At 37.3% G+C, this 13385-nt stretch overlaps 1 protein-coding gene across 1 annotated transcript; it reads left to right on the top strand.

Annotated features, from left to right (window-relative positions):
* The first annotated feature begins 1996 nt into the window (after positions 1-1996).
* On the top strand, positions 1997-3091 carry LOC133869256 (uncharacterized protein At1g43920, Chloroplastic-like). Its single transcript, XM_062306211.1, has 2 exons — positions 1997-2128; positions 2804-3091. Exons 1-2 carry the CDS (start codon positions 1997-1999, stop codon positions 3089-3091), a joined length of 420 nt encoding a protein of 139 aa, XP_062162195.1.
* The last annotated feature ends 10294 nt before the right edge of the window (positions 3092-13385 follow it).

Here is a 13385-nt window from a genome sequence, read left to right as displayed (position 1 = left end):
AATTATAGTAAGGGACCCTAAAGGATTTGTATTAGTAGCAAGAAATACAACTAAAAGTATATTAATAAAGCCAACATTGGCTACTTTACATATAGCAAAGTTTATGCTCCGTTTGTTTTGACGTAAAATGATTTCCGCCAAAAAATATTTTCGACGAACTCATTTTTTAGAAAAAAAAGATTTCCTCCAAAATATTTTCCGGCGTTTGGCTCGTACAAAAAATTCACCAACAGCAAAAAATGGAATACGGAAACTGTTGCTGGAATCTGACCGCCGCTGCCAGAATCTGGCCGCAGTCGCCGGATTTCGCCAAACTAGATTCCGACCGGAATCTGGTCTGCCGGAATCCGGCGAGTGTTGCTTGATTCCGGCAATTGGATACCAAAACTCTGGACCTTCGACAGTAGACTCGGGCTACCAACAAACTCCAATATTCACCGGTGGCAGATTCCCACAAACATACAGGCAAGAATGAAGAGTTTAAATTCGGAAGACGATTTAAAACCGTAAATCGTTTTCTAAAAATTAAAGAAGTTTTTACAGTCAAACTAAAAATGATTTTCATTAACCATTATTTTCGCCTCTACCAAACACCGTAAAATGATAAAAACATTTTACATCGAAACAAACGGAGCATTAGTCGTGAATTGGGATTACATAAAATTATACAAGAGGGAGTTGCAGTTGGAAATTATGGATGTTGTGAACGCAAATGCATGGTAGAAATTGGAGTAATGTCATAGATAAAGTGTGGTTAGAAAGATACCAAATTGTATATTATAGGAGAGCAACAATATTTGTTGATGATTATCAACCATATCTAAACATTATAAAAAAGAAAGGAAAAGTTACAATTTATTCTCCAAAGTATCACCAAATTGCAATTTTGTCTCCAAAGTAAAAAAAGTTGCAATGGACCCAATAAATTTTTAAAAAATTACAATATAGTCTTTCGGTTAGTTGATTCCGTCTTCTCCAACAGAAAGTACTGCACGTGCGATTTTTGGTCCAAACTTTACGAAAATTTCCTCCAAGTTCAAGTTCAGTACCTGCAGCACTCTCGCTGGGACTAAAACAGTCAAACACACTGAAAGTCGAACAAACAAACCTTTCGATCTGATTTTAACAACAAACCTTCCTTTTGATCTGAATTTTTCGCCGAAGAACAACTGATTTGCTTGAGAGATGGAGGGCTGATTTGAGGCACTGTAAAATCGTCGTTAGTCCATTTTCTACTGCTCATTTTCTCATTAGTTGCTAATTTGTTAAATCCATTCAGAAAATCAGTCTGGGGAAGAAGACGCGGACGAAATGGGGGGTTGAGGTGAACCTTGAGTAACCCATATTGCCAAATCTGCTGGTGAAGAGGAACCCAGATTTCTTTCAAGATCTTGATCCACAAAAGGGACCAAAAAACAAAATGTGTGCTTTTGAATGTAAAAACTATCAAGAGAGACTCAGTTTTCCTGCAATAAGAAAAATACAAAACAAAGAAAAAGTTGGGAGAATGAGAGAGAATCTAAGAAAAAGTTAAAAGCCCATAAACCAAAAACAAATAAAAGACCAAAAAAAAAAATCAGATAAAAAAAAAAGAGAGAGAAAAACTTAACTCTGTAGATTGATTTTAGGGGTAATTACCTTTTCCCCCCATGTACTACCAAAAAATGCGATATGCCCCCATGAACTACCAACTTGACCGAAAATGAGCATTCAACTTCCACTGTTACGCACATTACCCCCTTCCGTCAGTCTTCCTGGTTAAAATAGACGGTCAAAGTCGGTCAACAGTCCCAGCCCTTTTTACTCCCCGTTTTGCCCTCAGCTGCAGTGGAATGAAGAAAAAAATAAAAAGAACAAGAAAAAAGAAAAATAATTCATAAAAAAGGAATCAAAAGACAAGCTTCTTTCATTTTCGAAGCTTGTCTTCCATTTCTCTTCCAAACTTCAAACAACCCTAGAGAGAAGGAGGAGCCGACTTCCAGAAAGAAGAAGGAAAATGTCTTGTTCAATGAATAGCGAAGCAACCTCTGTGGAGCCCATGTGTCGTTGTGGACTTCCGGCACCTTTGAAGACCTCCTTCACTGAGGATAATTTCGGCCGGTTGTTCTACGGTTGTGTTAACTTTGAGGTGAGAATTATTTTTAATAGATCCTCCGTGATTTGAGGATGTGATGGGTTCTTCACTTCTATTTGTAGACAATGGGTAATTTTTTAAGGGTTTGAAAGTTTAGATCTTAGGTCTGGATTCTTGTTGCTGGATTATTATTAATTTTTTTTTTTTTGTTTCTTTTTTTTGGACAATGGATAACTGAAGTTGAGCTATTTTTTAAGCTTCTGAAGTTGAGCTTTTTTTTAGAGTAATATAGTTATATATTTCGATTATCCAAATTGGATTCGTTATATTTTATGTCTTGCTGTCGATGTAACAACACTGTTTATGGAAAGAGATGGATGATTCACGATATTGTACCAAACTAGAAAACCCTAGATGTTTTTTTTAACATCTACGAACTTTTCAAGATATTGTACTAAACCAGAAAACCCTAGATTTTTTTTAACATCTATGTCCCTTTGATTTGATAGTATAATGAGATTGGATCTAATATCAAAGCTCAACTCAGTTCTCTTCTATTCCTGTTTTTTTTTCCCTCATGGATGGTCCAATGTTGTGCACTAACAGTTGAAAATAGCATGTAATATTGGTGCAATGTTGATGGATTTCTTGACTTTGTTGAATATTTTTCAAAACTAATAAACTAATAAACTAATCCTCGTTTATTTTTATGGCCTGTAATTTGAATAGGCCGGTCGCTCTTGTGGATTCTTCCAATGGAAAGATAGTGACATGTGTGACCATGCTAAACGAGTGATGGCTCGTTTGCAACATAGGGACGCGATGCTGAACAAAGAGGTTATAGAGTTGAAGGCCAAGCTAGAGATTGAAGCAATTCAATATGACATGCAAGTGAAAGTTTCAAAGACAACTAGTCATCTTTTGGCATTTTCTTGGATTTTTTTTGTTGTCTTTGTAGCTGTATTTTGGGGCCAGTATCATGGTGCAGGACATTTGTACTACAAACGGCTACCATGAAACAAAATGGCTTGTGTATTTGTAATTTTGGAACTTTGTAATGACTAGTTCATTGGGGCCAGTATCTAGTGATGACTAATGTATTTGGTATCTTTGTAATGAGTAATGGCCTTTTTGCTCTATGAAATGGGATTTTCATTTTGTTGCATGTGATTATATTATTAGTAGCTATCTGAATTTAATTCGGTTGGTAGCTATCTGAATTTATTTTGGTCAGGATTTGTCAGTTCATGGTGGTATTGTCACAATCCAAGGTAGTTCATGGTGGCATTGTGACCATTACATGTAGTTCATGGGGGAATATGCAAATATTTAGTCAAAGTATATAGCATGCAAATTTTATATTAGCATCAACACACGACCCATCAATGTGCCTACATAAATCAACATAACCTGTAATTCTCAATTTTCAACCTGTAAGTATCATATGAACAACTACAGCCAACATAATCAACATAACCAACATAACCAACATAAATCAACATAACCTGCATATTACCAATAACTTGTACAAAAAACCAACATAATCAAGTTTTGTCAAAGTACAAAAAACCAACATAATCAGTTCCTGCATATTACCAATAACTTGTGCAAAAAACCAACATAATCAAGTGTTGTCCAAGTACAAAAAACCAACATAATCAAGTGTTGTCCAGTACGAAAAACCAACATAATCAAGTTTTGTCCAAGTACGACTACAATTTGTTCCTGCATATTACCAACAACTTGTACAAAAAACCAGAAATAGTCCTTTTCCTTCCATACTTCCAACAACCAACAATAATACAAACTGATACATCAAGCAAAGACAGTCTCCAAAAACCCATCAAGGCTGCCATATTGGTCTTTTTCCCTTGTCTTTTGCTTCCACTCGTTGCATACCTTTCTCCACTGTTGGTACCACCACTCTTGTTGCATTTCTTGCTGGTTCCCGAATGAAAATTCCGCCTGCCCTGGCCGGTTGTCGATTGAACACTGCTGGTGTGGTTACTGGTTGACCAGCATCACTTGTGAGGTCAACAGTTGGTATCTCTTTGTTTGGATCGGACTCCTTAAATGTTGCTAACAATCTACCAGACCTCCTGAGAGGTCCAACGTGGGCAGTTGTGGGCTTCCGAACCTGTGCAACACATGATGAGTTAGAAACTAAAAATTTGTTTACCTATAGGGGTGTAAATCTGTATTGACTTACAGCTATTTGGTTTCCTTTAGGTGATGCCCGAGTATGCACTGAGGGAGCTGGAGCAGGCTGTACCGAGGGAGCTGGAGTTGTCTTACTCCTTTTGGTAGAAGCAGGCTGCATATGCAACATACAACAATTAGAAATAACTTATATTTGTAATAACTGCACTCAACTTAATGATACCTACACCAACAGTAGTATATGCATGTCTCCTTTTGGGCCTTGAAATAGGTAGTGCAGATGCGGACGACTGTGTAGGCTGTGAAGCATCAGGAACTAGCTGAGAAGGCATCTGAACACAAAAGAACTAAAGTTAGTAAAATCATTAACTCGATTGGCAATGACATTTGATTATAAGCATATATAAAACCAAAAATAGACTTACATCATCAAAGCTCAACTTCGTTGCAGTACTCGTGGTTACACTTACTCCTGAGCTACTACGAGTGGACACTCTCTTCCTCCTAGTGCAAGTCCTGGCGTTGTGGCCAACCGCTCTGCACTTCGAGCATCTCATGGTTACACCACCTTTCCTCATGCAATATGGATTTTTTGGCTCCTCCGGACCCCTTCTCCTAATCTTCTTTGGCCTTCTTGGGGTAGGTCTAACAATAGGTGGATCCACTTCATCTTGGCCGGTTCTTATCCATTGGTCCTCGCTTGGCACTGGGTATATCATTGGGTCGTATGCCTTCCTGTAATTTTCGACACTGTAATACTGATGCAGGTACTGCTCAGGCTTGGATGAGTTATGTAAGATGGCTGAGATGGCATGTGGGCATGGAATGCCAGTCATGTCCCACTGCATGCACCCATACGTACGATGCGCCAGGTCGACGACAAATGTGCCATAATTGCACTCAACTTCGTATAGTCCATCCCCAGCATAATGTGCAGTGCACTCTGCAGCATCCTTTCCACATTGTTCTAACTTCGCCACTATCTTCGGGCACCATTCCCTAACATACTCCCTAATTCCCTACCTTTTCTTCTGGTACCGCCTCATCAACTTCTTCCTAATCATCTCTAGCATGGTAAGGATTGGCTTGTCCCGTGCTTTGATAATATACGAATTGAAGCACTCACAGAGGTTGTTCATTACCAAATCGCACTTCGGGCCTACGTCGAAATAAGCCCTAGCCCAGGTATGTGGGTCAATCTTCTCCAAGTAAGCATGTGCGCCTGGACTCATCCTCTTCATTGCAGCCATTTCCCGGACAAATCCATGAATATTATAGGCGGAAGCTGCCTTCCACAACTTATCCTTCAAAACCAATCCTTTATGCCCATCACCCCTAAAGTTCGCATATAAATGTCTCAGACATATGCGATGCGGGGCGGTTGGTAGCACATCCTCGAAACTAGGAATCAAACCCTAGGCACAAAACAACATAATACAAATAAATAATAAATAATAAATAAAAATCAGTGAAAAATTATGAAGAAACAACAATAATTTAATATTGAAACTAAGCAAAGTAACATACCTTTTGCCTATCAGAGATGAATGTCCACCCATTACTTCCATTTGGACCAAGGTCAGCCACCAATGTCTCTAGAAACCAACTCCAACTGTCCTTATTTTCAGCTTCAACCACAGCCATGGCAATGGGATAAATGTTGTCATTGGGATCTCTCCCAACAGCAGCCAACAGTTGCCCCCCATAGCGTCCCTTGAGAAAGCATCCACCCACACCTATCACATGCCTACAAGCCTGTCTGAAACCGTCTTTGCATGCTGCCAAAGACATATACAACCGTAGAAAAGTAGGTGGGACATCTAAAGTAGGTCGTTCAACTTTCATCAACATTGTACTCCCTCTATTTGTTTGCCTAACCGTTGCACAATAATCCCATAGCCGCTTGTACTGCTCTTTGTGCTTACCTTCTATAAATTCTTTGGCTTTCACCTTAGCACTGTACAGTTGCCTAAAACTGACATCAACATTCCATTTCCTTTTTACATCGTCATGGAGAGCTGTAAGTGGATAGTTTGGCTGTATCTTGAATTTGTGCAACATCCTGTCCGCAATCCACCTAGAAGTTACAATTGAGGACTTGTAACATCTTGAACACCGGTGGTCAGGGTTCAGTGACTTAAGTATAAAAGTCATCTCACCCGGTACCAATGAACCATAAACTCTCCAAGGACAACCCTTGGCATTATTCCTGCAGACTCCAATGATCCGGTCCCCATCATTTTTTGTGAACTGAACATCCTTTCCCCTGAACAAATTGTATTCCCTCACAGCTTTCCTAAATTGAGCTGCTGACTCAAATGACATGCCCACATCCAAATGCGGGTCTTCCATGTCCACATCTTCGAATTGAGAAACCCTAGTAACACACCAAACCCCACTAGTCGCCTCAAACTCCTCATCACTTTTAGGAGGACTTACCAAAACATCACTTCTGGCCAAATTAGAGGATACCTCATCCTTTTCCTCATCATCCAACAATTTAGATGGATAGCCTAACCCACCAACATGAGTCCTATCTTGTTGGGCTGCCTCTTCATGGCCACCATCACCACCCTCCTCCTCACCAGAATCACCACCCTCCTCAGAATCACCCTGCTCATCAAAATAAGAATCATTATCTTCTGATTCGTCAGGTACATCCCATGCATCGTTCTCATCATCACTCATCAATGCCCTCCAGTATGGGTCATTTACATCCTTCATCCTCCTTTCCTCAACTCCATCATCCTCACCCTCTTCAACCTCACTCACATTTGGGACTAATTCATTAGCAGACTTTGAAAAAGCAACAATGTATAGCACAACAAGTTTATGACCTAAAAATACATCAGCCATTTTCATGACATCCTCATCTGAGGTTAACAAAACTAACCCGTCTTCTAATTCTTTACCAGCCTCACAATAGTAAACAAGGTCACCTGGATGGTATCCAAATTTTTTAACTACAGTTTCGATCTCAAAAAATGACAGACAATCCAAGTCATAAGGTTCTTCATACAACCCTATATTCCCACCAACATACGTGCACCTTTGTCGCCGGTCAAACCGGCCCCCATAATGAACCCTAAAAATCACATCATTGCTTGCCATTGTATATGCCGGCTGCTTGACACTACACATATAAAATATAAACTAATATGAGTATTTACTAATATGCGTATGAGTTGCTTGAATTCATTTATGTGTTAACTTAAGTTTTTAAGATTTTTTTTTTTTTGTTGTTAGGGCAAATTTTTACTACATGTATTTACCTATCATCTTCATATATATGAAAATATCATTATGTTATCAAACCCTAGATTAGAGGTATTTTTATTAACTCCAGGTCTAGTATACATATATTTCTGGAAAAGTAAAAAGTCAGTCAAAGTGTTTATTAATTGTTAATGCTTATAGAAGCAGTACTGTACTTTAGATACAAAGTAAAATTTCAAGTTGTAAGATTCTATAGAAGCAGTACTTTAGATAGTAGTTTAGATACAAAGTAAAATTTTAAGTTGTAAGATTCTATAGAAGCAGTACTTTAGATACCTAATTGTGATTATTTAATGGATTAATTGTTAAATATGTTCTAAACAATTAAATAAACTCATCAGGTTGAACGAAATGTAATCTACACATTTTAGACAATTGTAGACCATCCTATTTTGACCTTTTCCCCCCTTTACGAAGACATTCGGGACCACCTAAGAGAAGAGGATAAATATAAACAAACAAAGTTGTGGACCACCGAAATATATTTTTTAGTACAAAACCATCCTATTCCCAACGTTTTCCCCATTACAAAGACATTCGGGACCATTGACAAAGGGAAAACACGACAACCGTGCAAGACCACTACAGGAAAAAAAATCAAAAAAAGTAACAAAAAAGTTAAACAATCAACACATCGACTTTATCGCACAAAACAACAACAACCACACAGAATGTCGGTGAAATTTTGCTTTCACTCCGACTTCGACAACAACAACACACTTTCTTATTTTAATGAAAAAGTGAAAGTAGGCCGATACCTGAAACAAGGGTGACCTTTAAGTGCAAATCTGGGTTTGTTCCAATTTTTTTGTACGAATCCGCCGTGCGTCAGGTTCGAAGTGCAAGTCTTTGGTTCTAGAAGATTTCTAGGGTTTCTAAGTGTAGAAGACGGGTTGTGCGGCGCTCAGTGAGTTAGGTCACTCTTTGTCTTAGTTCTTCACGGGGCATTTCAGGTTTTTTGGATGATAAAGTAAGGGCATATTCGTAATCTAACACCCCATCATTTACAATTTCGAACGGTATATTTAGGGAGGGTAATTTCGTCCTTCATTCCACTGCAGCTGAGGGCAAAACGGGGGATAAAAAGGGCTGGGACCGTTGACCGTCTATTTTAACCAGGAAGACTGATGGAAGGGGGTAATGTGCGTAACAGTGGAAGTTGAATGCTCATTTTCGGTCAAGTTGGTAGTTCATGTGGGCATATCGCATTTTTGGTAGTACATGGGGGGAAAAGATAATTACCCCTTATTGTGTGGTGTCCTGCAATGGAGAGAGCTGGAGAACGAAGGAGAGATGTAAGAGAAACTGAGCAGGTGAGGGATCTTTTTTCTGAAACAAGGGCTGGGTTTCAATTTTTAACACGTGGCATGCATGTTCCAAACAAAGTTTTCTGCTTGTGCGCTGCCCGAACGCCAGTCCAGCTGCATACAGCTTGATCTAATGGGTACCGAAGAAATTGTTGAAGCTTCTGCTTGATCTAATGAGAACTGAAGATTGAAGCTTCTGCGTTGCCCGAACGCCGGTCCAGTCATATTGTCGTTGCAAGTAGTCGTCGGAAATCGTGCTTTTGGAAGCTTCACGATAATGAGGAGGGCATTTTGGCCAAGTCGACACCAAAAATCATATGTGCGGCTCACATGTGGCAATTTCTGTCAGAAAAGACTGAATCAACTAATGGAATGACTACATTGCATATTTTTGAAACTTTGTTAAGATTCATTGTAACATTTTTTACTTTTGAGGCAAAATTACAATTTGAGTAAACTTTAGAGGGTATAGTGTAGTTTTTTCAAAAAGAAATATTAAGTTTCTTTTTTTTTTTTTTTAAACATTTATTGTTTATTTTTGTATAAAAAATATATAAATTCACCCTCAAATATGTGAAAAATATGTAAAAGAATAGACCAAATACATGTCTTATTATAAAAATTGCTGAGAAGTAGCTCGTGCCAAGTGTACGGTGTTCACGAGGTGGCCGGCTTGTAGTTTTGCACTTAACAAAAAATTGATTCCTTGCAAAACTGCCAAAACCTCGATGCGATCAAATGAGGCAAGACTCTCATAATAATTAATAAGATTCAAAATTCGGAAAAAGCCCAAATATTTTAAAAATTCTGCAAGTTGTAATGTTTGGTAGTGATATTCATGAACGAGGCAGGTCAAACTAGTCAATAATTGGGACAAGAGACAAAATTATTTCTGCCAACCGTTTCATGTTCACGTGGTCTCTCGTTCAATCCTTTGTCTCATTCAACATCATCCAACTCCTACTGAATCTTTTAATTATTATTTTTTAACTTCTACTCGCCCGTGATGCTAAACTAATATTAGAGTAATGCTAAGCGGACAAAGATAGACTTTGACCAGGCGTGCTCGGAATTTATTTATTTTTTGATCCGGGGGAAATTATCACTTATCACCTCGTAAACTCGGTTTCACTCCTCGCGACAACAAGATGTCAGCCAGAGACCATCATCCTCCTCTAGCATGAATAAAGAGTGATTTTAAATCAAATTTTGGTAGGGGCCAAATAAATTAAATTTTTATTTTTATCTTATATTTTTTAATTTTTTAGAAATATTCTTTTCCCACCTAATATTTTTGTTTTTTATATGGATTTTTTTTTTTGAAGTATATATATATATATATATATATAAGTTAGTCTATTGTCTTCATCAAATTACAAGCTATTGACAAAACACTAGCTCCTTCCTGAGCAGTGCCACTAGGGCCATCAGATCGTCCAACCTTCTGTTTTCGCATTTATTTATTTCCTTTTTCTAGCTCTCATCCATCCAGAGCTGCAAGTCTTCCTCCGACCCAGAGTTATAAGTTGGCGTGGACTCTGAGGAATTTCCACTAGAGGAAGACATAATTTATTTATTTATTTTTTGTAATTTTCTTTTCAGGCCAAAGAGAGTACTACCTATCCAGAAAAAAGAAGATATTAATTAAGATTCAAGAAACCTTAGGTAATTAAAAACCCTGGACCCAAATAAAAATAGTATTAATATTTAGCTAATTCAGATTGAAAAATAATGACTTCTAAATAATCAACTGTAAATAAACATGCAACCAAAATATAAAAGCAGTAAAGAGATGATAGACACAGATAGTTTGGTTACAAAGTGGAAATTCTTTACGCCAAAGAGAAAAAAACCACTTCAGGGCAGCCAAACCCAAAAAATCTACTAATAGAAAAAATAGCTAGTTACAAGAAAGTAGTATTTACAATACTCTTGCAGTAGTCGCACCTTGAACTATAACAAGTACCTGTACTTGAACGCCTCTCAACTAGACCCATGTCTGAAGAGTTCTTCAATAGATCCCTTTAACTTAAAGCTCCTCTCTAAGTTAGGCTTCAAACGGTTGAATAATACAAACCAAATAAAACCCTAAGAGCGTTAGCACATCTAACAATATCTGCCTAAAAATGTTCTCTTAGCACACTGGAATTTTGTTCAGAATTCATACAATAACACAGCCTAGAAGCTTCTTTAAATAGGCTTCACAAATTCTAATTCTACACAAATTCGAATTTTCATAAGCGGCGTCCGGACCTGCAACTAAAACTTCATGAATTTACTAAAGCGTGTCCAAACGGTTGCATAAAGTAGTTCCTCCGTCCGCAGTCATCGCATGAGCGTCCAGACTTCCTTGCAAACGGGTGCTTTCTGTGGTTCACGTCCGTTGAGCCGTTCGGACTCCTTCTAGACTTTGAGCTACTGACTTCGTTGTCTGCTGTAGCATTCGGACCTTTATAGGACTCTGAGTTTTTAAGCTAGGCATCCGGACTCTGGCATTTGGGCGTCTGGATGGGCTGTAGGGAAAACCGAATTTTCTAACTGTAAAGTCTCTAGAAACTTTCATTCTTCAGAATATTGTCTTCTTAGTGATTATTCTGTGCATATACTTCTTTGTTCAGCTCTTTCCATTTTGGAATTAATATTCTACAATAATTCTTCTGGAATTACGTACGATGTTTCTGTTATTGAAGTGTTTTTATCAAACAGAATGTGGCCAATTAAAATAAACCAACACAGATATTTAGCTATACTATTTTGTTATATATATATAACTCAAGAAGGGATGAAAGATTATTGATGAAAAAGCATAGAACCAGTAGAGGAACACAACGGAGAAAGATTGAACTAAGTCTGTCGTGCTTCTGAGTGAGGAATTGATCATAAACCAGGAACGTACGGAGGATTTCACTGAGAACAGAAGACACGAATCTCAAACATCATATATTTAGCATCCAGATTATATTCGAAAAGAAGGGCATAGTGGTTTCTTTGGCAGATCTCAGTAAAACAAAGAACTTTTTGCTGTCAAAATGGGGGATTTCAAGAGATATTATATGGGTTTTTTTGGTGTTGAAGGTGTTGAACTCAGTCCTGGCGTAATTTTGTCATTTTAAATGTCACTAAAATTCATTGTTAAAAAATAAAAAGAAAAAGAGATATGTTATTTGTACATTAATTGGGTGTACACCAAGTGTACACCCAATGCATTTGACAGTTCCATGCATGTGATGTGAGTCCTATGCTGTCAAATGCACCGGGTACACCCAGTTGATGTACAAATAACATATCTCTTAAAAAAAAAAAAGATGCCACGTAGTACGAGGTGTAGAAGAATTCCGTTGGAATAAAAACAAACTTGCTCTCCGTGACATCTATTGTAACGACCCAGGAGAAAACGCTAATCATATCTGCACTATCACCTCAAAAGGACTAGTCAATTTAGAGTTTCCTTATAATTCCTTAAAAAGTCAGTCTGGTTTCACCTAATAACTAGGCAATGTGATACTTAATACTCATGACCATCTTTATAAACCATACACTTTATGTAGGCTACTCATCTTCCTAATATGGGACCGGGGTGTTACATCTGTTTTTTTTTCATTATCCTACTACTTCAGTTTTCTTCACTTAGCAATTTTAATTTTGAGAGAATTTTAGTGAGACATGGGTCTTTCTTTTAGTCTTACTCATATCTATTTCGTCTTTTGCATATGTCGTAATATGCATGAAATCTTTCTCAGACAAATTGAACGAGATATTGAAAGAAAAGGCAAGAGACTTCGTTTGAAAGACGCTGCCGAATACCGATGGCGACATTCGGCGGAGGATGCAATGGGTTGTTTAGGGGTAGATCAGATGGGGTTAGAATGAATGGAAAAAATGATCGTTGATGGGTTGGTTCGATATAAAGATCTGGTATTTTCATCTCCATTCTATTTGGTGTTTTTAATTGATAGGACAAATTTTTATTTGAGACTGTAAAATGAAGTTTTACACCTCTTGATAGAAGTGAGTAATGTTATAAGGATGATCCATGTACTCTTGGATCAGGATCCAAATCCTATACTCTTTGAGTTTTTCCAATATTGATGACTTTTAAATCACTATTTGATCAAAATCAAAAAGTAATTTATCACACATTTAATAGCGATTTTAAAAGCCATGTTAATTTTAGAAGAGATATGATATGTTTACAACATTTATACAATTTTTGTACAACTCTAATAACTTCTTTTTTTTAAAAAAAAAAAATTAACTATTGGATACGTAGAACCATGTGAAGGAAAACATATCCAATTGTCAGTTTGAAAAAAAAGTTATTATAGTTGTAAAAAAGTCATAAAAATTATAAACGTATGATTTCTCATTTTGAGAAGATTCAAGAAAGACATAAGTCTTCCTTTACTTATTACTCCATAGACTAATTATTACTCCATAGACTAGGCTCTCAATCTTATTTAATTATTATAGACGAGTCTTTCATGTATGTTCTCTACTACCGAACAGTAGTGTTTTCTCCCATCTGTTTTAATATATTAATGATGAATATTTTCTTATAAATCTACCCG

The sequence above is a fragment of the Alnus glutinosa genome, chromosome 5 (assembly GCF_958979055.1).
Source record: "Alnus glutinosa chromosome 5, dhAlnGlut1.1, whole genome shotgun sequence".
NCBI classification, from domain to species: Eukaryota; Viridiplantae; Streptophyta; class Magnoliopsida; order Fagales; family Betulaceae; genus Alnus; species Alnus glutinosa.
The sequence above is the reverse complement of the archived record's forward strand: the minus strand, read 5'-3'. Positions and strand labels throughout refer to the sequence as shown.